Source organism: Micropterus salmoides, unplaced genomic scaffold (genome assembly GCF_014851395.1).
Source record: "Micropterus salmoides isolate LMB-PRFRI ecotype aquatic unplaced genomic scaffold, ASM1485139v1 Ms_hic_scaffold_7, whole genome shotgun sequence".
Taxonomy (NCBI): Eukaryota; Metazoa; Chordata; class Actinopteri; order Centrarchiformes; family Centrarchidae; genus Micropterus; species Micropterus salmoides.
In genome coordinates this window covers 3,315,665-3,338,940 of record NW_024044459.1, presented here as the reverse complement: position 1 = coordinate 3,338,940, position 23,276 = coordinate 3,315,665, and the positions used below count along the sequence as shown (strand labels likewise).

Here is a 23,276-nt window from a genome sequence, read left to right as displayed (position 1 = left end):
ATAATAAAGGGTTTAAAATAAACCCCATGGGACATTATTTCAGCCTGTTACCTGGCAGAATCCTCAAGTATAAAGAAAAAAACAATGGCGAATCAAAAGCCACACTAAGCACGTGGATCTATGCTGCCATCTAAACTAATTAGCCTCTCTCATGTTAAACATGTGTCTCTCTCTCGTTCTGTCCCTTTACTTGTCTTCCGGTCTATCACATTTCTGAGTCAATCTTTCTATGTTGCATTTTCTCACTTTCACAGAATATTTATTTCTTCTATTATCTTTGTCCAAATCTGTCAAAAGAAATATGTCTTTGGGAATTTTTGATTTATTTATTGTGTGTGTGTGTGTGTGTGTGAGAGAGAGAGAGAGAGAGAAAGAGGAGAGCGAGAGTGTATGTGCATGTGTACATGACATGTGAAATAGCAGTTTACAATTATAATTAGCAGAATGACTGGCAGCATAAATATGAGTTTGTGCGCATGTGTGTAAGTGTGAAAGTAACATGTTGTGAGTGTCAGATTTGGGAGGTTTATATTTGTATTAATAGGTACTCAGTCTGAGAAAGGTCACTTACATGACTATAAATCCAAAAGGCAGTTAGGTTTTATAAAGGGAATATGAAAAATTTAGATAGATAAGATGAGAAAAAAGGGCACCTATCCAACCGATATTATTGATAGCACCATATAAAACATAGTACGTTTTTAATTAGAACATTTTAAGACATAATTCTTATAATTAACTTCAGTTTTTCAATATTATATATGATTTTGTTTTTGAGCAACAGACCTCTTTGTCAATCTCAGATTTATTTACTTCCAATGATGCATTAAACTCCTCTCTCCTCTACCTCTCCATCTGTGTGCATTGTTATCCCATTAATGCATGTTAACTCAACTTCTTCTGTGTTTTCTTGTCCCTCTCCACTCTCCTTCTGTCACTTTCAGCAGGTATTTCTGCCTCTGGAGCTGTAGAGTCTGATTCTATAATCGCAAACCACCTACTCTTCCTGCTCGACACCCTCGTCCTGTTATCATTGCTACTATTGATATGTGTATTTTTGCCATTACCATCTCTACTTGCATTGTGCTACTGTGTGTTGTCTTTCCTCTTGGTGTAGAAAAGTGCAATAAGATATCTTCAAGTAAAACTGTCTTTCTCCCCTTTGCCACAAGTCACTCTTCTAGTGTCTCAGAGCAATATAGAATAAAACAGGAAGGCAATAAGTATGGTCATGCATTTAAGAATTACAAATTATTTTATGAGCACAGTCAAATTAGGGCATACTGTGTCCTCAACACCACCTTTCAACTTTCAATTAATCCCTTGACCTTTTCTCTCCATCCACATCCCACCATCTCTACCCCACTTCTCTTTCCCTGTCTCATCTTCCTTTCTCCATCCCTTTGATCTCAGTATTTATCATAGCAATCCCCTTAAGGGGAAACACCATAAAATGAACATCAAATTTAATTTCTATGGTCGAACATTTGAATATGAGACAGAACACTTGTAGTGGAAGGAGAGCTATTAGAGCGGGGCGGTCACTTCATACTAAGGTCATAAGTTATCACAGGTCAGCTATAAAAGAGCAAACAATGTATAGAACCTTCCCTGTGATTGGCATGTTTTAACCTCTTTACTGTGCAACAATACCTGTGTACTTTGTAACTGAAAACCGTGTAGCTTGTACATATTTGTGTATTTCTACCAATTCTGACATCTGAAATTTGACAGTTGTTCTAACAACAAACAGTACTTTCAAATGTGGTCTATTTATTTAAATATAAATGTAAAACAAATACATTGATAATAGTAAATTATATACATTATGTATATATTGTACAGAAAAATTTAGACTGAGGAGAGTCCAGTGGTCCAGCAGAAGCAGAAGTTGTTGTCTCCTACCCTGGGTACTGCAATGGGTATTCTTATAACTCATGAGAGGCAATGTCGGTACTGCCACCTGCTGGTGTAGCTAATAAACTGCTCTCACATATACAGATCTCTGTAGTACAGAGTGGACAAAATTCCACAAATGTGTTAAAAGGAAGTCACAAAGGTAACGTGACCCGCAAATTGACAGGAAATGTGCAACAACAGTTTTGTGTGTAAAAATAGATCCACAAATGCATAAATAATACTTTTGCTGTGAATTTAAAATATGTGTGTACAGAGTTAATTGTACATATTTGCTAATTGGATATGATTTTACACTACACAAATGTAAAAATACATGTTTTGGGTAGTGAGATATTTGTGTATATTTTTTCTTTACAGATCTCCACAGTAGAAAATTCCACAAATATGTAAAAAGGAAGTTACAAATGTAACATGACCCACACATTTACAGAAAGCAATCTGCAAATGTGCAAAAACTGTTTTGTGTGTAGAAGTCACTCTGTATTTTTTTGCATATGATTCTACACATCGCAAATGTAAAAATACAAATTTGTAGATAGTGAAATATTTGCTCATCATAGTACACATTTGTGGATTGTATTCTGTGGGTTACAAATATTAAAGTCCAATAAAATCTTCCATAGTTTTAATATTGTGTTGATATTAACTGAAATCAGAGGCTGAAAATGCACATCAATAAAACTTTACTCCATGTTTTAAAAAATCAGCAGGTTACGGTAGTAATCTTTACTCATTACCATTGACGGCAACATTGCCCAAAAACATTGCCCAAAAAGTTGCCCCGTGTATCACCAGCTTTAGCAGTATTAAGTGATTGGTCTTTGGCGACATTGTCATCCAAAAATCCTGTTTGTGGCACAGCAAAGTGTTGTGAATCAGCACTAAGACTGACACTTGATGACTTTGATTTAGTCCTACATTTCACTCAAATTAGGACTATGATGCTTGATAACTAACTTTTAAGCACAGCTTTGATCCAAGAATTTTTTTACTCTTAAGTCAGTTCTTAGCAGTGTTCTTATGAGTAATTCTGAGAAGCTTGAATACGGGTCCTGGTGTTTAAGTAGGCCTACTGACTTTAACAACTTTCTATAGTGCAGACTGTGAAACTGCTGCCCATCACTGCCGCTACCTCTCCAGTCTATTTATTATGAGGAATGTTTAAAAAGCAGAGCTACATTGTATGCTGGTAACCACACATAGAAGTATAATGAATTAATATCAAGATGCAGTGTATCAGAAGGAAGCTGTACAAATAAGAATCTGTCCATCATCAAAGAGTCACAGGTTTGATCACAGCAACATGTGTCCTGTTAAATGTATACATGAGAGGATTGCTGAATGACACTGAACATTCCACCTTGTTTCGAGATCATATCTGGATGTGACCATAACCTTAATCTTAAATATATAAAGGTCAATATGAAACACCCTACAAGCATTACACAATAATTGCCTGATCTCCCATCAGCTATGTCTTTGACTGATGTAAAGCACCCTCTTGTGGCTGTAGGAAATATGGCTTACATTTACTTGTTGGCTCCATTTCACTGGCAACATTGTGGTGAATGCAAACATGAAAACCTGATTGAAATTTCTTTGTTTGACGTTTTTACAACCACACTGCAGTCATTTGTTGCTGAATATAGCACAAATCCAGTATACACAATGTATAGGTAGCCTAGTTCCTCTGTGCTTTGGTTTGGATTTTGGTATCTGCTCCTGCTCAGGATTTTGGATGCATCCATTCCTTCCCCCATGTGTTCATCAAATCTTAAAAATATTCTGTTCATTTTATCTTCACACAGTGAAGAAAGTATTTCAATTATATTGGCATGCTTTTACAAGTAAACTGAATCAGCTTTACATTAAAATACATTCATGAACAATGTTACTTGTTACTGTTTCTAATATTTAATAGAATACAAGAAACATGCATACATTACATAAGAAATGAAGTAAAAGTATTAAAAATCAAGGGTATGTGTCTACAGTCATGTTAGCAGCTCTGTGAGGCTGCACTTTGGCTGTGCTTTGAGCTAAATGCTAACTTCAACATGCAAACATGATCAAAAAATTAATGCTAACATGCTGATATTTAGCAGCAATAACGTAAACCATGTTCACCATATTCGTTTAGTATGTTCGTATGAACATTAGCACTAAACACAGCACAGTACAGAGGAGGGAATTCCATTGATTTTGTAGGTATTTGTAATGTGGAATTTTGGCCAGACGATGGCACTAGATGACAAGTTGAGGGATTACAATTCATCCTGAGGTGAATATGAATGTCTGAATCAAATTTCAGACTGCTGGACAGACCGACCGACGTCGCCACATTGACGAACCCCACATCTATCTTACAGACACAAACATGAGTAGTAATAAGTGATATATATACTGGAGTAGTATGTTCAGCTTGCATGTATGTGGTCCTCTGGCCTCTGAATGAACTGCTGCTGCAGTCTTCCAAAGGATAATAGCAAAGAGCGCAGTAAAGTAGTTCAAGATGGCTGAGATGAAGGCTTTTTTATAATTAGCTTGAGAAATGAAACTTATAATTTTGCATGTTTTCCAAGTGACAAAAAGCTGACCTACTTATGTTGCTGTGACTTAAGTCAATATCACATCATTTCCCTGTCAACTATAAATAGATGATTTTTCAATCATGTTTCCCGGTCAACTATAATTCAATGACTTTTCAATCCTACTTCCCGGTCAACTACAATTCAGTGATTTCTCAATCATATTTTCCGGTCAACTATAAATCCATTGCTTTTCAATATCTTGTCATTTCCCGGTCAACTATAAATAGATGACTTTTCAATCATATTTCCCTGTCAACTATAATTCAGTGACTTTTCAATCATATTTCCCTGTCAACTATAATTCAATGACTTTTCAATCCTACTTCCCGGTCAACTACAATTCAATGATTTCTCAATCATGTTTTCCGGTCAACCATAAATCCATGGCTTTTCAATATCATGTCATTTCCCGGTCAACTATAAATAGATGACTTTTCAATCATATTTCCCTGTCAACTATAATTCAGTGACTTTTCAATCATATCAACTATAAATCAATGGCTTTTCAATATCATGTAATTTCTGGTCAACTATAAATAGATGATTTTTCAACATTGTTGTTGTTACCCAGTCAACTACAAATCAATGCTTAATCAAGTATAATCGGGACAACTATAAATCAATATTATTCCAATGTCACGCTCATAAATGGTCGTTTTTCATTGGTATTGCAATACTGATTCAACATTTATTTAGGGTTGATATTTCAATCTCAACCATTCTGATGATTCAGATGGAAAATCAATATTTATTCAATGTAGTCTTGCTATCTGGGTTGTTAACTCAAAGTGTGAGTTTCTTTTATCTTTTATTAAAACCACAATTCTCATAAATCCTGTTGCTTCCGGATCACTCTCATTTTCTGGCACCTTAACATGATGAAAGTGATTTTTCTGTCAGCCTGCAGCTGCCAGGAACTCTGCCATTTAGTCCCAAGTCTATCAGAAGCAGACAGTCTTTTTGCTGATAAAATGTTGGCCATGAATCTGATATGATTTATAGATGTATCTAAGCTCATCACTAAAACATATTATGCCAATACACTCAGTAAGTACACAGAAGTTCACAGAATCCTGAAGACACACAAACAATCATGTCACAGAGATGTAGACATCACATTCGATGGTACGGTAGAATTAGACCCTCCCCTTGGTGCAGCCGGCTGGGCCTGCGGCAACGCCCCAACATTATGGTGCTGTTGTATTACTGTAACATGATATCCTGTATTAGCTGGTTGGGCGGATTCATCTTGAACTTCCCCTGGACCACGCTGACTATGCGCAGTACACTGTGGGGCTGGGGCTGTGCATAGCCTGCTGGTGACTGTCTGGCTGCGTTAGCATCAAATGGACTTCCTGACTCAACTCTCTGGAGAGCAGCCACACAGACACAGCACTCTTAAAGACACATAACACAGCATAGTAAATGATGGGATGAAAATTGGAGGGATGCTTTTTTCTCTGTGTATTATTCAAAAGTAGGGCAAATAGGCACTGTTCAGAAATGTATGTAAATGTCTAATGTGGCCTTATAGAAACATGGTAAATGCTTACCATTTTGTTCCACCTCTGTAATGCAGTCTGACTACAGGTTTGTTATATTCATCTAGCCTACATTTCCAGCTCTCATTTCTTATTTATATATTCTGCCCTACAAAGGCGTACAACTACAGAAGCACTACAATAACAAAATATGGGTTTAAAGTTTTGTGTAACAGATAGAATGGCTGTGATGCCTTTGAAGTCTTTCAGGCTGATCATTTCACCCCTAAATCCCACATAATGTGTATGCACTCTGGATGCCTTTGGATTATATTTAGAGAATAGGGAAATGCAGTATCTACAAATCCAATTATTTTATGCTTTGCTTTGTATTGTTAATTTTCAGTCTTGAGTTACGTAATTGTTTTGTTGTGTCATTTAATATACTATATATACTATATAATATATTATTAATATTTAGTATTTAAGTTGACCAAATGCTGATGTTTTTTGGCCGTAGGCAGCATAATGGAATGTTTAAGTATTTTGTGTATGTATGCTTTAAAAAATCAGCTATCAGTGGTCTGAATCCAAGTATCAGAATCAAGTTTCAATTATACTTTATAATAGGTCTATTCATTCTGCTTCTTTCCCAGCTGAGCCATTGTATTTTCAAGCATCTTTTACAAAGCTAGGTCAGGGTGTAACCTGCAGTCAAACAATTTGTCCTGACGCTCTTTGATCATGTCTAATGCATGCCCATGGCCTGAATGTGTTGTGGTTTGCAGCAGAATGTGAGACTGGCTCAATGCTGCTGCAGTGGAGAGTCAGTAACTTGATATGAGAGTGAATCAGTGGTTCTCTCAGCAGACATACTGTACATGAGCCCAGCTGCTCCTGTCTAACACCTGTCCACCCCTATAACCCATTCCCCACAATATCTGAATAACAGGACCGGTTGGAACATTGTTGTCCTCAAATGCATTTAAGTGTTTGTCTGTGATGTTTTATGTCTAATTATTTTGCAGCTTCTACAGGACATACTATTGTTCATTCTGTATATGTCATAATCATGACATATACAGAATTAATTAATTAGATAAACATTCTTTCACCTCTGCACTTTCTAATTTCTGTTGAGCTGGTACCAATTCTATGCAATGACACAGAACGACAGTAATAATTCAGTCTAATCTAATTATCTGAAGTGTGGTAGCTTTAGCTAAATACAGAGAAAAAATATCTGTCTCAGTTCATTTGTTCATGCACACAGCATTGGAAAATTAACTTTAGGAAATCAACAGAAACAATGTCCCACAAACAATTCACTGGAGAATCTACAAAACACACTATCTAAAGTTTCCTTTGGATACACTTTACATTTAAAAAAACATCCCTAAATTATGAAATATTAAATATTTTGGGATTGAAGGTAACGTTCAACATCCTTACATTCAATTCATTCCAAAGATTAAATTCTCTACCAGATGTCCTTCCTGTTAGACAGACATGACTATGGTTTTACTACGTGGACATATTCTATGTTCAAATTACATCAGTGACATCACAAGTAATCCTGTTAAAGCATTATAACCTCTGAGCAGGATTGATGCAGGCCTGGGTGTGCCCCTGCCAGCAGCATATGTTCCCTTTTAGTAATATTGATCTAGCTGCTGGAGGCTGAGTGCTGAATGCTGCAGTGTCCTGAGAGATGCTGAGTCATGGGAAGCAGAACTGGTTCAGCAGGCCTTCACTGAGACAAACTGCATGGTACTGGTCTGTAAGCGCGCCGTGAGAAGTCTTTCATCATGAGGTACTGTACTCATAAAAAAATTAAACAAAAAAATCTCCTCCCAGTCTACTGAAAGGTTTTTCATGCATTAAGCTCCAGCTGACCTGCTCAAACTGTCACCACAAACCACTCTATGTACACACTTCATCCTCCCAAAGAAAGAGATCAATGAATAATTGATCAGTTATAGCACAAAGGCAACAGACTGAGGAGGAACAAAACCGATTGAGATCAAATCCACAAATATCCACAAAGGCTGTCTGTAACAAACACATACTCTGACTCAAGAGTTATCACTGGAATCTTCTTACATGTTACACAGCAGGCTGTAGTCAAGTATCTACTCAATGTTTGCAGTGCTTTAAGAATACTAAGTTAATGGGTCTAAATTTCCCCAGCGTCTGGGCTAAATGCTAAAGTCCGCATGCTAACCTGGCCACAATGGCCATGTTCCCAGTCTTACTTTATCTTTTTAGCTTGCACACATTTGCTCAAAGCTAGAGTGCGGCACACTGTGTGCATATAACAGAATGTCCGTTACATTTAAGCCCTCGCCAAACAAGTTCACACAGTCCTGAATAAGCCTATGACCCCCAGGTAAATCTCTCTGTATTTGCAGTATACCTGAGTTTTTAAATATGGTGTCTGTGGCAACATTCACCCGCTGGCTAACCGGTAGTGATGTGTTTTATGCCAACCAGCAATGATTGGTTTGCCAGAGCAGAAGGTGACAGCAACAGTAGCAAAAGGAGCTACTCAGTATGGCAGAGCCTATACGTCATAAGCCTGTGTCGACAGCATTGACATGACTGACATTATCATGACTGACATTATCATTCTAACAACCACACTCTTTAAAAGACCACCAATGAAAACATTTTTTTATGCTACAGAATAAAAGGATATTTTTAACAGTGGTTGCTTCCAGCTTTGTAGCGATGATTTGGGGGCCAGGTCCATCTAGAAATGGTTTTCCCACTTTGAGATGGAAGAACATGACTGGCCTGCACAGAGCCCTGATCTCAACGCTATCCACCACTGAGATGAATTGAAACAGAGTATAAGCAACATATTAATGTCCAGTGAAATGATGTGTTCACAATGACATACAGGTGTAATATTTGGGTGTCCACATGCTATGTTCAGGTTGGCCATCTAGTGTAATTCATAAGTAGAAAACTCAATCAGTGGTCAATTTATTAAATTACTAAAATTATCCAAAATTGAGCAGAGCTCTGATTACCAAGAAAGGTCTAAATTAAAGGCTTCAGCAGCTGCACTTTCAGTAGCAGTATCATTTTCACAGAACAAATGTAAACAGTGATAGCTTTAACTAGCTGCAAACCTGTAATGTTTGATAGACAATATAAATATTCAGTGTAGCATATAGAAGCTATGTTTTTAGAGCCGGTAGATATAAAGTAGCCCGCTGCTAACATTAGGTAAGATTATTTGTTAATGTTGGAAGTGAATGTTCCCCTTCAATCCAGCTTTTTTAGCCCTTGTTTTAGACTTTTCATGGCATAGGCAACTCTGCTCCTCTCTCATTATAATACCAGCAAATGAATGTAGTGTATATTTTCAAATATTTGTTGACACAATAAATATTTTAATAGAAAAATTAAGTGCTAATTTGTTCGTGATTAAAATTAATTAAACCAAGAAGAAGATATACTTTATTTAAACTCAATGTTTTCATTCTGAAAGACACACACATGCACATGTACAAACACGACCCATAGCAACACACAGAGAGATGTCAGAGTGTGGAGGCTGCCAGTCAGTACTGCACCCCGAGCAGTTACGGGTTCAAGAGCTCAAGGCATCCTTCGGCAGTGCCCAGGAGGTGAACTGGCACCTCTCCAGCTACCAGTCCACAAATCTGGTCCAAGCTGGATTCGAACCGGCAACCCTCCGGTTCCCAGCCTAATCCTTACGGACTGGGCTACTGCCGCCCCAAACCAAATATTTATTGACAATATATTGAACATTTATTATATTGTTATTGAGGAAAATTATATTGCTATAATTATCATTATTGTTTTACTGCCCGGCCCTACTGCTACGTCTGAAAATTAAACATCAGCTGTTGCAGGGTTTAACCAGAGACTGTTAACAAACAACTTGTCAGCTTCCAGTTTTGCTAAATAGTCCAGAGGCATGAGATTACTGATCACCCTGGATACAGTGGATCAGTTTGCCCAAATATCTGCATGTCAAATTTTGCACTACAATTTCACCATGTACACCTGAAAACAAAGCCCAATGAAGAGATGATTCATCCTCTCTGTGACAGAGGAGGCCTTTGTGTGTCAGATTATAATGCACACACAGTAGAGACTATGAGTGTGACCTACATACTGTATGTGATAAGGATAGCAGTGGTGTTCCTGTAAAAACACTGTTTGGATTTAATGAGACACACTACTATTCATACACCCTCAGAAAGCCTTTAGTAGTCTGCACAAGTACTAATCTACATAAACATGTATGGTATGCATAGATGCTGTGCTGAAGGCTGGGTATGTCCATGGAAAGCTTAACGCCCTGTACTAATGCACAGAAGTCCACAACGCCCAGTGGGAAAGCCTAATCGCCATGGCGACAACCACCTGGGAATGATGCCCCCCAACCCCCTCAGTCGTTAGAGACATGGCCGTGGCAACTGCAGGAGCACTGTCGTCATAGTCACATTCTCGCCTGGCATTCAGATTAACTATTAATAAACTCATTTGCACTCATTCCACAACTCTGCTTTCCAGCATACAATACAGCATATACACGTGTACAGACGATTCTTTTCTCCAGACATCCTGTGTCTGAGCCAGCTTCTTTACATTATGTTTAAACCTTACACTGATGCAGAAATCTAGTATTTTTATTCATACATTATCCTCAGAATCAACCATGAATCTGCCAGATGCTCTGAGTGGGATGAATAAATGCTGAGTCCGACATTCAGACAGGAGGAAAACACTACCAGAAATGGACTCGGTGTAATGTACATCTTATACAGAATTTCCATACTGATTCTTTATTCTTCACTGCATTGGCACCATCACACATGATCATTACCATTAGGCCTATGTCATGGCACAGCAGGGCTGTTGTTAGTTCACTCCCTCCTTGATAATCTTACAGGCCTCCGCCTACTGTTCACTGCATTCACACTTACATTATAAATGTTTCCCGGTGTGACTATTATTTTCTTTACTTTGATTAAACTCTACACAGATTTGTATATATTAAGACAGTTTCTGTAAATGTGGTGTTATTACCTAATTGTTTCAATCATGCACAATCAATGGCACAAATGCTGCTTTTCATTATCAAACAAAATGTAGCTCAGTTATTGCCACAAACTGAACCAAAGGGGAACTAATGGCTGCTGTTGTGCTTAACGTTAGCTGGAATGAAAAGCTGTACACTCCCTGACCTGAGAGGCACATGACAGAAAATCACTGTTGTAGCTACACGATAGTCATGCCCAGTACTGTTGCGACAGTTTCCGCTAGTGAAACTGCGGCTAAACTGGACCATTGTGTTATTCAGCCACGTGGACTGTGGCTAAGTAGCACTCAAATAGGATTCCTGTCTTACAATTGATCCAAGTCAAAATATTTTACTTTGATCGACGAAATAAAACGTGGCACTGTCTTTAGGGGACGCTAACGTGAGGCTGTGAAAAGCAGAACATCTTCTGTTGTCAGTGTCGCATTTCTATTCCGCCATGATGAGGGAAGTAGGCCAACGTCTACAGATTACACGTTAGTCACACGTTTGAGATGAACGTGATTGGCAGGCAGATTAGACCAATGGTGGAGAAGCATTTCAACATTTGATTGGAGTAAATGTGTGCCCGTAAAGAATGCTTGTGCGAATCAGCCAATAGGCATTTGAGCTGTGGCGTAGAGGGCGGTTCCAAGTGGACTATAAAGAACGGAGTTGAGCCGTTGCACACGCACATATAGAAAGGCAAAGTCATTCATCGAAAGGTCTAGTCTACCTCCAGATAGAAAATGAGGGAAATTGTGCATCTTCAAGCCGGCCAGTGCGGAAACCAGATTGGTGCCAAGGTTAGTAGAACTCTTTGCTTTTCTGAGTAATAAATCGAGTAATTTCATTCAGAAATACAGTGTTATCTGCTGTAGGAGCCGGTGCTTTGTGCCTCTGCGCGTCCCAGAAGCCACACCCTGGGAGTATCAATGGGTCTTATTTATAAAAACTGTCGTTTAACGGTTATTATAAACTGAATCATTCTTAAGGAACGTGTTTAGTATCGTAATGCGTCGAAGTTAAAACGAATAAAAACACTTTTGGCATGTTAATCCATCGAAATCATTCTAGCTGTTTATTGTGGTAACCATCTTAAAAGCCGTTAGATATCTGTTCAAACGACACAGACTGGATATACGTTTAGGAACTAGCTGAACATCACCATTAGTTCCGTAAACGTTAACATACTGCAATGCGAAAAAGGGAGGTGGCGATTAAAACGGGAGGCTAGAAGGTACAATTAACTCTTAAACGTGGGATGACGGATAAAAAAATGCGTGTAACGTTAGCTGCGCCATTTTTTCCCCTCTCGATTAATATAACGTTATCATTTTGGAACGCTTCTCCTCTCATGAGGCCTACTTGGCACGACTACTTGAACGTCGCTGCGGCCGGCTTTTGCCTGAAGTAGGCGGTATTGGCGGTTAGTGACGTAGCTAGGATTTTTCAAATTCATAAACCATGAGGCAGCCAATAGGGGGTCAGGGCGCGCGCGCCGAAAAGGGCACGGCGGGAAGTTTAAACAGGTAATACACAGGCTTGTTAAATAAAATTTTATTAAACTATTCAATAAATGGTAAAGAAAACTGACTTATTAATGGATGCATGTTTTGTCATAAAGTTTATTTGTCACATTTGTTAAGAGTTAACAAGGATTGCACATTTAAAATTTCTTACAGTTTTGGGAGGTGATCAGTGATGAGCATGGCATTGACCCAACCGGTACATACCATGGTGACAGTGACCTGCAGCTGGACAGGATCAATGTCTACTATAATGAAGCTTCAGGTAAGTCTAAAAGACTCATTCAAATTGCACAATCCACTAAGACAGTTTAGATTTTCCTCACCTAATTTCTCCTCTGTAGGTGGTAAATATGTACCCCGTGCTGTGCTGGTTGACCTGGAGCCAGGCACCATGGACTCTGTGAGGTCCGGACCTTTCGGCCAGATCTTCAGACCAGACAACTTTGTTTTTGGTATATATGAAAACATTTATATTTAAAAATGTCAGTCCTCTGAGTAGCTGGTACTTTGCATGAACTGAGTGCTTTGAGATAAATCTTGATTCTTGTCTTACAGGCCAGAGTGGTGCTGGCAACAACTGGGCCAAGGGTCACTACACAGAGGGTGCAGAGCTGGTGGACTCTGTCCTTGATGTGGTGAGGAAGGAGGCAGAGAGCTGTGACTGTCTGCAGGGCTTCCAGCTCACACACTCCCTGGGTGGTGGCACAGGCTCTGGTATGGGCACCCTGCTCATCAGCAAGATCCGTGAAGAGTACCCCGACCGCATCATGAACACATTCAGCGTGGTGCCTTCCCCAAAAGTATCTGACACAGTTGTTGAGCCCTACAATGCCACACTATCGGTCCACCAGCTTGTAGAAAACACAGACGAGACATATTGCATCGACAATGAGGCACTGTATGATATCTGTTTCCGCACCCTCAAACTCACAACCCCCTCATACGGTGACCTCAACCACTTGGTCTCAGCCACCATGAGCGGTGTCACCACCTGCCTCAGGTTCCCTGGACAGCTCAACGCTGACCTGCGGAAGCTGGCTGTAAACATGGTGCCATTCCCCCGTCTGCACTTCTTCATGCCAGGCTTTGCTCCCCTGACGAGCAGAGGTAGCCAGCAGTACAGATCACTCACTGTGCCAGAGCTCACTCAGCAGATGTTCGACGCCAAGAACATGATGGCTGCCTGTGACCCACGTCACGGCCGTTACCTGACAGTGGCTGCCATCTTCCGTGGCCGCATGTCCATGAAGGAGGTGGATGAACAGATGCTAAATGTACAGAACAAGAACAGCAGCTACTTTGTTGAATGGATCCCCAACAACGTCAAGACAGCCGTCTGCGACATTCCTCCCCGTGGCCTCAAGATGGCTGCCACCTTCATTGGCAACAGCACTGCCATTCAGGAGCTGTTCAAGCGCATCTCTGAGCAGTTCACAGCTATGTTCAGGCGCAAAGCTTTCCTCCATTGGTACACCGGAGAGGGTATGGATGAGATGGAGTTCACCGAGGCAGAGAGCAACATGAATGACCTGGTGTCTGAGTACCAGCAGTACCAGGACGCCACTGCTGAGGAGGAGGGAGAGTTTGAGGAGGAGGGTGAGGAGGAGCTGGCCTAAACATACATTCTTTTTACTAAGCTCTACTGTCAAAATCTTTGCCGTGAAATGTAACGTTCAAAGTCTCTTCCAGTTTTCAGTGTTCTGTCTGCTGTTCATGTTAATAAAAGTTCTTGTGCATATTTGCCTCCCTGGTTTAATCAATATATTCTACCTGACGTAATTGTGTTTTGCCGATGCACTACACTGTACATAAAGTGTAAGCTGCTTAACTAGAAGTTTGCCACAGATGATGGAATTTTTAAAGGCTGTTATTATACTGTGAATAAAACACTTGGCCAAAATACAATAACGCTTGCAAGATCTTGAGGGCCTTTAATTGCAGCATCAATAAACCACACGGGGCATTTTAGTCTAATCAGTTGGTTCTGTAATTGTCAATTCATGCACACCCAACATGGAACTCAGAGCAGACTAATTTACAATGCCTGCTCAAAGTTCGCATCCTGCTACACCAACATTGCTAGCTCAGTTTTTCCAGCATGTGCCTATGGGAATGGCTTAAATTCTCCATACAACACCTGATACCAGAACTCTGAACATCTGTTCTCTCCAGAACATTATATAAACACTGAATGATGTGAATTACTGTGTACGGGTTATTTACTGACTGAGGTTTCTACAGGATTAAAACATTGACTAGAATCCCTCTGCCGACATTTTCATGTGGTAGCTCACTCTGGAGGACCTTCTGGTTGTGGTCACTAGGTGGCAGTGTTGGCTAAGTCATTCTTTTCCAGAGGAAGTAGGTGAGGCTGCTGATGGCCAATGCCAGCAGTGTCCAACAGCACACTCTCTTCACCTGGACCTCCAAGCCCTGCTTCTCTCCAAAGCGTGCCACAAAACCACACTGTCAGAAACAAATAAGTAGACATTTCAAATTCAATTACACATTTCATTTCAATAGGGAGCTCTATACAGGATACATCACACAATTACACAGTATTTGGGGATCCTCAATGCAGTAAGAGAGTGTATTTCATTTAGAAAAGACAGACAGTAGGCTATTTTGTTCTCAAAGTGGGTTCCAGGGCACCCCTAGCGAGTTAGAGGGGGTCCCAGGCAAAAAGATGAAATTGTAATTCAAAAGAAAGCATGGTATATTTATTTATATTTATTTATTCTTTAAGAATTTAATTCCACCCATAATGTGTCAGAATGTCTGACTATTTTGGTCATGGGTTTCATACATTTTCTTGTAATAAAACATCTAAAAGCAAACATCCTATAAGGTGGGGGACCCTGGGACAAAATCTTATCAAATGGAGGTCCACGGTTTAATTTGTCAGTTTAGGGGTCCTTGACGTGAAAAAGTTAGAGAACCACTGGGGTAGTGGAGTTTGAATTGTTATTTCTAAATAGTGTTTGGGTTTTTTCCCTTGAAATCACAGGAGGGAATTTTAGTATCCTATGAAAATACAGTTCAATGTGGACACAACTTGGGTTCTTAGTCACATTTTTTTTATGGCGTATTGTTTGAAAACCGATGTTGATGTAATCTAAGTACTATACAGCCTGTAATTGTAAGCAGTTGTATCATGTCCTCTGAGACTCTGGTGGTCCATTCTGAGAAAATGACCAAAGCGAAATTACTTTAGTATTATCTGTGTGGGCATGCAGAAAGCTAATCTTTAACTAGTTTGTGTTAAAACTAGGGCCACGTTGGAAAGAAGTGGGTTTTTAACAGGCTCTATGAAAGACAGTGTCGAGCTGCATCAAGGGTAAGCATAGGATCAAGTGTATTTGGAGCTTTTCAGTCAAAATGATTATTTTTTAAATCTGTCTCTTATGTGTCCCTGATGTTTATGGAAGTGTAATACTAAATCACTGCAGTCCCCAAAGGGAAGTGGCACATGATCGAGCAGGGGTTTAAGTTAGTTACTTAAAAATCTATGATGTATTTGTAATGAACAAACTGCACAAATTTGCACTTTTCTGTACAAAAACTATATTGTGGGTATCAGGTACTAACTGTAGTGATGTGATGTGTGGAGATGTGCCACACTGACATCTATATGTCTATGTATGTTTATTTAATGATGTTTTTATAGTTCTGGTGAGACCAAAGATGATTTTGCAGCCTCGGCTGGACAATAAAGTTCTATTCTATTCTATTTTGCTTGCACATGACGTCCACCTTCTTCTGATTCTGCCTTACCATCCACCTACTTTGTGGGTAGGTGGATGGTAAGGCAGAATCAGCTTGTTTTCTCTTCTCTGTTGATCTTCATGTGTGAACATTTACCCATCCTCCCTTGTCTCGTATCTCAGGGCAGATGACCCTCTCCACGTAGGCCCCCACACACTCCTTCAGCTGTGGCAGGACCACCACCATACCCCTCTCATGGCAATGCAGGGCCATCTGGCCAGCCAGCACGTACACTGACAGCACCGCACTCCAGGCCAGGTCCCTGCGCCGCCCCCCAGGGGCAGGGGGAAAGAAGTGCTCATCCAGGATGCTTGTGAGCATGGAGCAGGCCGTGTTCTCCGTCACATCCTGGAAGACGCGAGGCCAGCGCCTAAAGAATATGGGGAAGCGGGTGAGGAGTTCGTCTCCCGCGTGGCGCAGGGCTGCAGTGCAGGCTGTAGTGGCAGGACCCATGGTGCCATCTGCCCCCCCTGTGGTTATATAGTCTATGTAGTCATGGGCCATAAGAAAAGCCTCTCTCACCAGCGGGTCAGGACTGTTAAGGCCTATTCTGACCTTTGGCACCTCCGACTGGCACATAGTCGCCTATGCCACTTCACTAATCACCAAGCTGTATTCTCAGTTGGCCACAGATGACAGCTCCCTTGCCGAGCAGCATAGTCATACTCTACGTCACATCAGTCAGTCATGGTGGTGTGAGGATGCTGTTAATGTGGAATTTCAAAAAAACAACAACATACAATTAGAGGGGAATAAACACGCACACTGCCAAAAGTAAAGTATTTCTAACTCACCGCCTCTTTAATGATAAACACAAGTGGTACCAAGGCACACCATTCACCGTTAAAAAAGAAACAACCAGCAGGTGAAAGAGTGTTGGGGTCCAGAGGAGTGTGTACACTATGAGTTGCAGTCAGACTGGGTCACCCCGTGCACTTGTCAGCTAAATATAGAGCCCTTGCTGGAAACTGACACTGATCTCCAACCTCACTTGCACAATCATGGCCGTCCTGACACACATCCCCATTCCAACACAATAAACTGCACAGAGGGCCTGCAGGCTGATTGAGAAACAGCTAAACCTACAAGAGCAAACATCAACGGCAATATATGATGTTGATGGGTTATAGCTTTCAGTGAGGTATTAACATCATGCACATAATAAGAATGTTTTTTTTATGTATAAGAAATGCACAGGAATATGGTGACCCACATTAAAAGCTTTTCTGTTTTATTTAATTCATTGTGTTTGTGTTTTGAGTATTTAGCTGATAGCATATTTCTAATATTATCTTGCATTTCTGAGCTTTAAACATAAGGATTGTTTAGCTTTTTGTCATAATACCAAATAAGCTGATCTTCTGTAATAATAAAAAGGCAATTAATTCTGAGATTTCTACCTCCACCACAATACAATGGGCGTGAATGGAATAGCATAAATGTAAAATAAAACAACTTCAAGTGTCCGCATCTCTGGTTAATTCACAGCCCCTCCTGAGAACAGTTTTTGTTAGAACTACTTTCTTAAATTAAAGTAGTTTACAGTGTGGTCGTGTGTGTTTGTGCCTTTAAACTGAACTTTCTTCATCTTCGAACGTCTTCTTTTTTACTAGTGAAAAAATAAGCAAACCAGAAAACAACATAGTACAGCATAACAGGAAATTGTAATTTTAGGTTGCCATAGCTGAAGTCAACAGAGGAATTGCTTAATAATGCTCAAAAGACAGCTAACGTTAGCTTACTTTCAGTGTTAATGAAGTTTTGGGGTAGACCAACCAGAGAGGGCAAAAATAAACACTGGTAATGAAATCAAGAAAAAACACATTATTTATCTATTTTTTATTTCACTTGTGTGAGATCAACGACATGATTTGGGTTGTTCCTTACTGTTAGCTACACACAGAAATGGCATGTTAGCTACTAAGGCTAGTTGCTAACAAAAATAAAGACATTTTCCACAGAACAAATTTTGACATGTCACAGTAGGAAAAACACTTGTGTAAATAATAAAATGAATTATGGCTGAATTCCATTTAGCTGCTTCACTTTCAGTTTTCTGGCATTGTACATTCTGGCTCACTGTCACACTGCAGTGTCGTACTGGGACACTTGAAACAGAGCCATCATTAATGTTATTAATAACACCTGCGCTTTTCCTCCTATGACAAGTGAAAATGTCTGCTGTGAAAAAGGCCGATTCCAGAATACAACCTGTCACCACATGGGAGCAGTAATGTATTACTAGAGAAACACTACCTCTCATTTACCATTGTGTGTGCTTGTTTATATATAAGTAAATGAGTGTGTGTGTGTGTTTGTGATTGTGATTGAAGCTGTGGCAGGCTCACGTGGAATTTGAACTCATAACCACTTGTTTACAATGAACTTCAAAATAAAAGCTGTTTGAGCACTGAGTCATACATGCAGGCCAATTAACTCTTCCCACATGTTCGTCAGTAATCTCACCCCTCTATGAACTAAAATATATGTAAATGCAAACATGAAGAGCCAGTCTAATTAGATTCAAGTAAATGTATTTAAATTGTGGATAATGCCTGTAAGATCTCTCCCATGGACTAACACTGGCACGCATGGCTAAATCTACATCGTCCTTTAAGTGTTTCCTCTCCTTTTATGAAATGGCTTTATGTGTCACATGGGGATCAAACAAATGCTCTGTGTATGGCATTTATGCACGTTGTTAATATACTGATTTATAGTGGAGCAAAGACATGATCAAGTGGTACCATTAGCTGCTCTGTGTTCTCAGGCCATCTGGTGCAGCATACATTGTGAATGTGCATGGGAGGGAAGATATGGCTAACCATCCAGAAAGAATCCTAACCCACCCCCTACACACACACACACACACACACACACACACACACACACACACCTTCAATCGCTGTCAGAGTGAGTGTGTAGTAAAATGGCTACCTAGCTGTTCCTCATTGCTGAGCCAGGGAACAGGGGAAATGACATGGTTGATAGAGGCTCCTATCAGGTCTCATATGTTCATGTTGCAACATCTGCAAACTGGGGAAACTTCCTTTCTCCTGTAGAGGCATTTCTGATGTGTAGACAGTCACGCTGCAAAAGAAAGTGCAAGATTAACAGGAAGCATGCTGTAACTCGCATTTTTCCTACAAGACCAAGAGTCTACAGCTAAGCTAGCAGGTCTGTGAGGCTGTAGCTAAATGCTAAACATCAGCATGCTAATATGCTCCCAATGGCAATGCTAGCATGCTGATGTTTAGAAGGTATAGCCTAATGTTACCACTGTGAGCAGTAAACACTAAGTCCCGATGAGGCTGATGGGAATGTCATTAGTTTTGCATCAATGTAGACGTGGACAAATTAAAAGTTTGACCTGATGACGTACCAAATTTCATGGGAATACATCTAACAGTTGTTAAGACATTTCATTCAAAACAACAAATATCAACCTCATGGTGCTAGAGGAACATTCAGGGGCTCACTAAAGTACTTAGGATTATTCGTCTTATTCGTCTTTTGGACTGTTGGTTGGATAAAACAAGCTGTTTGAATATGTTACCTTGGGCTTTGTGGAAGTTTGATAGGCACACATTTTGTGTACTAAATGATTAATCTATAAACAAAGAAAATAACTGACAGATCAATAATTGCACCCTTACTGTCCTCTTGTTCTGGAATAAAACTAGCATGTCCCTGCAAATTCCTAAACAAAGGTACAATTAATCATATTACAACTAACTCAAGTGAACCTGGGGCTTTTGGGATCCCAAAGCAGTTGTCTGGTTGTTCATCCAGTCTTGCCTGTCATGTGTTCTAAGCTGATTTATATATTGTCCTGCTTTATTTTATTCTTAGCTTTTAATCCTCTCTTCCTGTTGAATTTTACTATTTTTGTCCTCCTTAAGGTTGATTTAGATGTACCTGAGAAATGGTAAATTAATTAGCATTATGAAAAAAGAATTAACAGCATAGCTAAACTTGTGTCAGAGTTTTGTTTCTTCTCAAAGAATGAGTTGATGAGGGCCAAACGGGCCTGTATTTGTGGATGCTATTATCATGGTTGACACCCTCCCTCCTTCTAATGAACACAATGGTGCCATTTCTGTCATTATCATCCCCACTGAGGTGTTTTTGTCAATACATATCTGCTCTAGGACACCACACATACAAAGTGTTTCTTATAATTTAATCCAAAACATGACAAACCTGCCCTCTCTGCTGATAGAGGAACACAAGTTGACAAGAGTTGCAGAGGAGTTTTTAACTAAAGACGACAATGATCAGTGAGGCGTGCATCACCACAGAGCAAATTTAACCACTTTGCAAAAAAGCAGAAACAGCGCATGGTCTTGTTGTTCTGCTGAATGGAACAATGCAGTGTGTGCATGCGTATCTCTTGCTCTCAGGAAGTGGCTTATCAACATCTACACAGAAGTTAAAATGCACTTTGAAGTTCCTGGCCATTGCAAAAAAAAAGAAGGCTCCAATAAAAGCTGCAAGGTGACAGAGAAAGGTTGAACAAGGCAGATGGATGAAAACTGACCTCCCCCTGCTCCTCCCCACCAACCCGCAGTCAAACAATTGCGATCTCTATGCCTCTTTGTTCAGGACTCCCATCAGCCTCGCAGTGGGAGGTGTGGTCAGAAAGAGGAGGAAATTGCTCTGAATTTGTGGGTAATTGAAAACACCTATATCCCCCTGTGTCTCCAACTCTACCTGCTTTAAAAACCTCCACACCCCTTCTTCCTCCCTGGCGTCCACCTTCTATACCAATGCACTCCTAATGGCAACCCTTCCCCATCCTGTCCTCCATCTCCCACTGGACTGAATTGATGCAAATGATTGCTCGCCTATTTGCTGTCTGGAGGAGAGGTGACCCACTTGTATGGTTTGCTTGTTGTCTCCTGCCCCACCTTCTCCCAATTGCAGGTATTGATGCCCTGCCATTGTTTCCCCCCTGCCCAGGGGGTGGAGTGGTTTGTGGGAAAATTGGGGGACCCCTCAGGTGTTTGATGGCTTTTATCGATTTGTACCAGACTCTCCAGTTCCCATTTACCCTCTGCAACGCTGTACAAGCTTTTTAGATAGCCACTGTATCTGCGGCCATTGTTATTGGTATTATTCTGTTCTACTGGTGCACACATGTATGGCTGATAGATGCAGGCAGGAGGAAATGCTGGGGTGTTTCTGCACCAATTAAAGCTGTTCTACTTTGAAATTCTCTCATTAATTGCAGCGTCTGTTGTAATAAGGAATAAACAACTGCTATCTTTCTCACACATTTTTTCAAGGATCTTAAAACTTACACATCCATCTAGCAGTAACAGGAATATTTACCAAAACCTTTACCTTTGACTTCCTGAATTTTGGTTGCGTTTAATGTAATCTAGAAAATTACACTGAAGCTGCAGTTACATTCATTGTGGTTGTCTGTCTGGAAAAGTCAGCTACAAATTGGAAAATTAAGATTTTTTTATTTTTTATTTTCTGTATATCAGAGCCAACAAATGCTACTAAATTGTTTATATGTGTAGTTTGAGTCTTAAAATATAGAAGAAAAAAGCTGTCACTGATAATTAAATGCTAATTCCAGAGTATCCAAAGACACGGTTGCCACTAAAAATTGATCATAATATATATCAGCACAGTAAGGCACTTCTCTTATATCTCATAGGCAGCTGAGACAGCATCATACCTACAGGATCTTATGATCTTGTTTAATTACATTTTGCTAGGTGGAGTTTACCTTTATTGAGGAAATATTTATCATCTTCTCTACGTGGAATTCTGACTTGATGCTCCTTTACACTTTTTGCAGAAAGTCAGATGTTCCAACTTTCTGCCATGTCTGAATCACATATTAGCATGAGCAGCAATAGCCACAAAGCTGAAGACACAAAAGTGTGCCACTGACAGAAACTCGAACTTCAAAAATCCAAGGAAAAAGATGTTGTGTACCAGACACGCTGACTGATCTCTGGGACGTGCAGAAAAAACTGCAGTAATGAATGCTTATCACCAAACCTTGGAGACAAAGTAAAAAAGGAAAAGAATAAGGGAATTTGCAAGTTACCACTTTAAAAGCCTATTGAGATAAAGAAAAATCAGCAGCAGCATGATACAACTGGAGCGTACAGAAATAGAGCTTTAGAGGCTTATGTGTTCATTGTTGTGAAGGAGAGGCGAGGTGAGAATTGACTCTCCGGTGCAGAGAGCAGGCTCTCCATGCCCATAACCACCTCTTCATCTGTACCCCTTTGACACCAGCGTTCACCCACTGGAATATGTATCACTTTCAAAACCACACCGCCTTCTCTCCAAATATTTAATTTTCAACTTGAGGCATACCTCTTGTTTATATAACAAAAGCCTCTTCTCAATTAGAGCACCTGGGGGAGGGAGGAAGTGAGGGTGCATATCTGTTCACCCATACCCCCTCCTGCTCTCTCCTCTCAAATGCACACATTTTTGAACAGTCACATGCAAGGTGCCCATGCACAAACACACACACACACACACACACACACACACACACACACACACACTGCCTCCAGCTCGGTTTCTCATACACTCTTTCTCTCTCTATTCCTGCATATCTGTTTGGAGATAATGAGATTAAAAATCAATTTTTTAAGTTACCTGCAAGTGATGCATTAGTGGAAACATTCCACAACACTACGGCTATTCCTAAAATGAATTGGAATAAAATTACTTTCCCCATATTCCCACTTGAACGCCTGTCACACTCACAAAGTTTTTAGCAGAGGCTTATCTCGCTCACCTGGCCTTATTTGTTTTTACCTTACTCCAGCATGAGCCTCAATCTTAGGGACTTGGTGTGTAGTGGTGTGTCACTCCTGGGTAAGATTATATAAATTAGAAACATTGCAACACTATAATATTGCAACTTTCATATAAGTATGTATTT

At 40.0% G+C, this 23,276-nt stretch overlaps 2 protein-coding genes across 2 annotated transcripts; one reads left to right on the top strand and one right to left on the bottom strand.

Moving 5' to 3' along the window:
• Positions 1 to 11,707: 11,707 nt before the first annotated feature.
• Positions 11,708 to 14,324, top strand: tubb2b (tubulin, beta 2b). The gene is made up of 4 exons (XM_038703622.1): positions 11,708 to 11,860; positions 12,740 to 12,848; positions 12,928 to 13,038; positions 13,142 to 14,324. Exons 1-4 carry the CDS (start codon positions 11,804 to 11,806, stop codon positions 14,200 to 14,202), a joined length of 1,338 nt encoding a protein of 445 aa, XP_038559550.1. The 5' UTR covers positions 11,708 to 11,803; the 3' UTR covers positions 14,203 to 14,324.
• A 177-nt stretch (positions 14,325 to 14,501) lies between these two features.
• bcl2l16 (BCL2 like 16) lies at positions 14,502 to 17,484 on the bottom strand. Its single transcript, XM_038703623.1, has 3 exons — positions 17,146 to 17,484; positions 16,448 to 17,055; positions 14,502 to 15,052 (listed from the first exon to the last, which is right to left on the bottom strand). The coding sequence occupies exons 2-3, from the start codon at positions 16,928 to 16,930 to the stop codon at positions 14,924 to 14,926; spliced, it is 612 nt and encodes a 203-aa protein (XP_038559551.1). The 5' UTR covers positions 16,931 to 17,055; positions 17,146 to 17,484; the 3' UTR covers positions 14,502 to 14,923.
• Positions 17,485 to 23,276: the final 5,792 nt, after the last annotated feature.

Coding starts and splice junctions, on each gene's coding strand:
- tubb2b (XM_038703622.1), top strand. CDS start 11,804: ATGAGGGAAATTGTGCATCTTCAAGCCGGCCAGTGCGGAAACCAGATT. Junction 12,849..12,927: donor CTACTATAATGAAGCTTCAG/GTAAGTCTAAAA, acceptor TCTCCTCTGTAG/GTGGTAAATATGTACCCCGT. Junction 13,039..13,141: donor ACCAGACAACTTTGTTTTTG/GTATATATGAAA, acceptor CTTGTCTTACAG/GCCAGAGTGGTGCTGGCAAC.
- bcl2l16 (XM_038703623.1), bottom strand. CDS start 16,930: ATGTGCCAGTCGGAGGTGCCAAAGGTCAGAATAGGCCTTAACAGTCCT. Junction 15,053..16,447: donor TACGAGACAAGGGAGGATGG/GTAAATGTTCAC, acceptor TGTTTCTGACAG/TGTGGTTTTGTGGCACGCTT.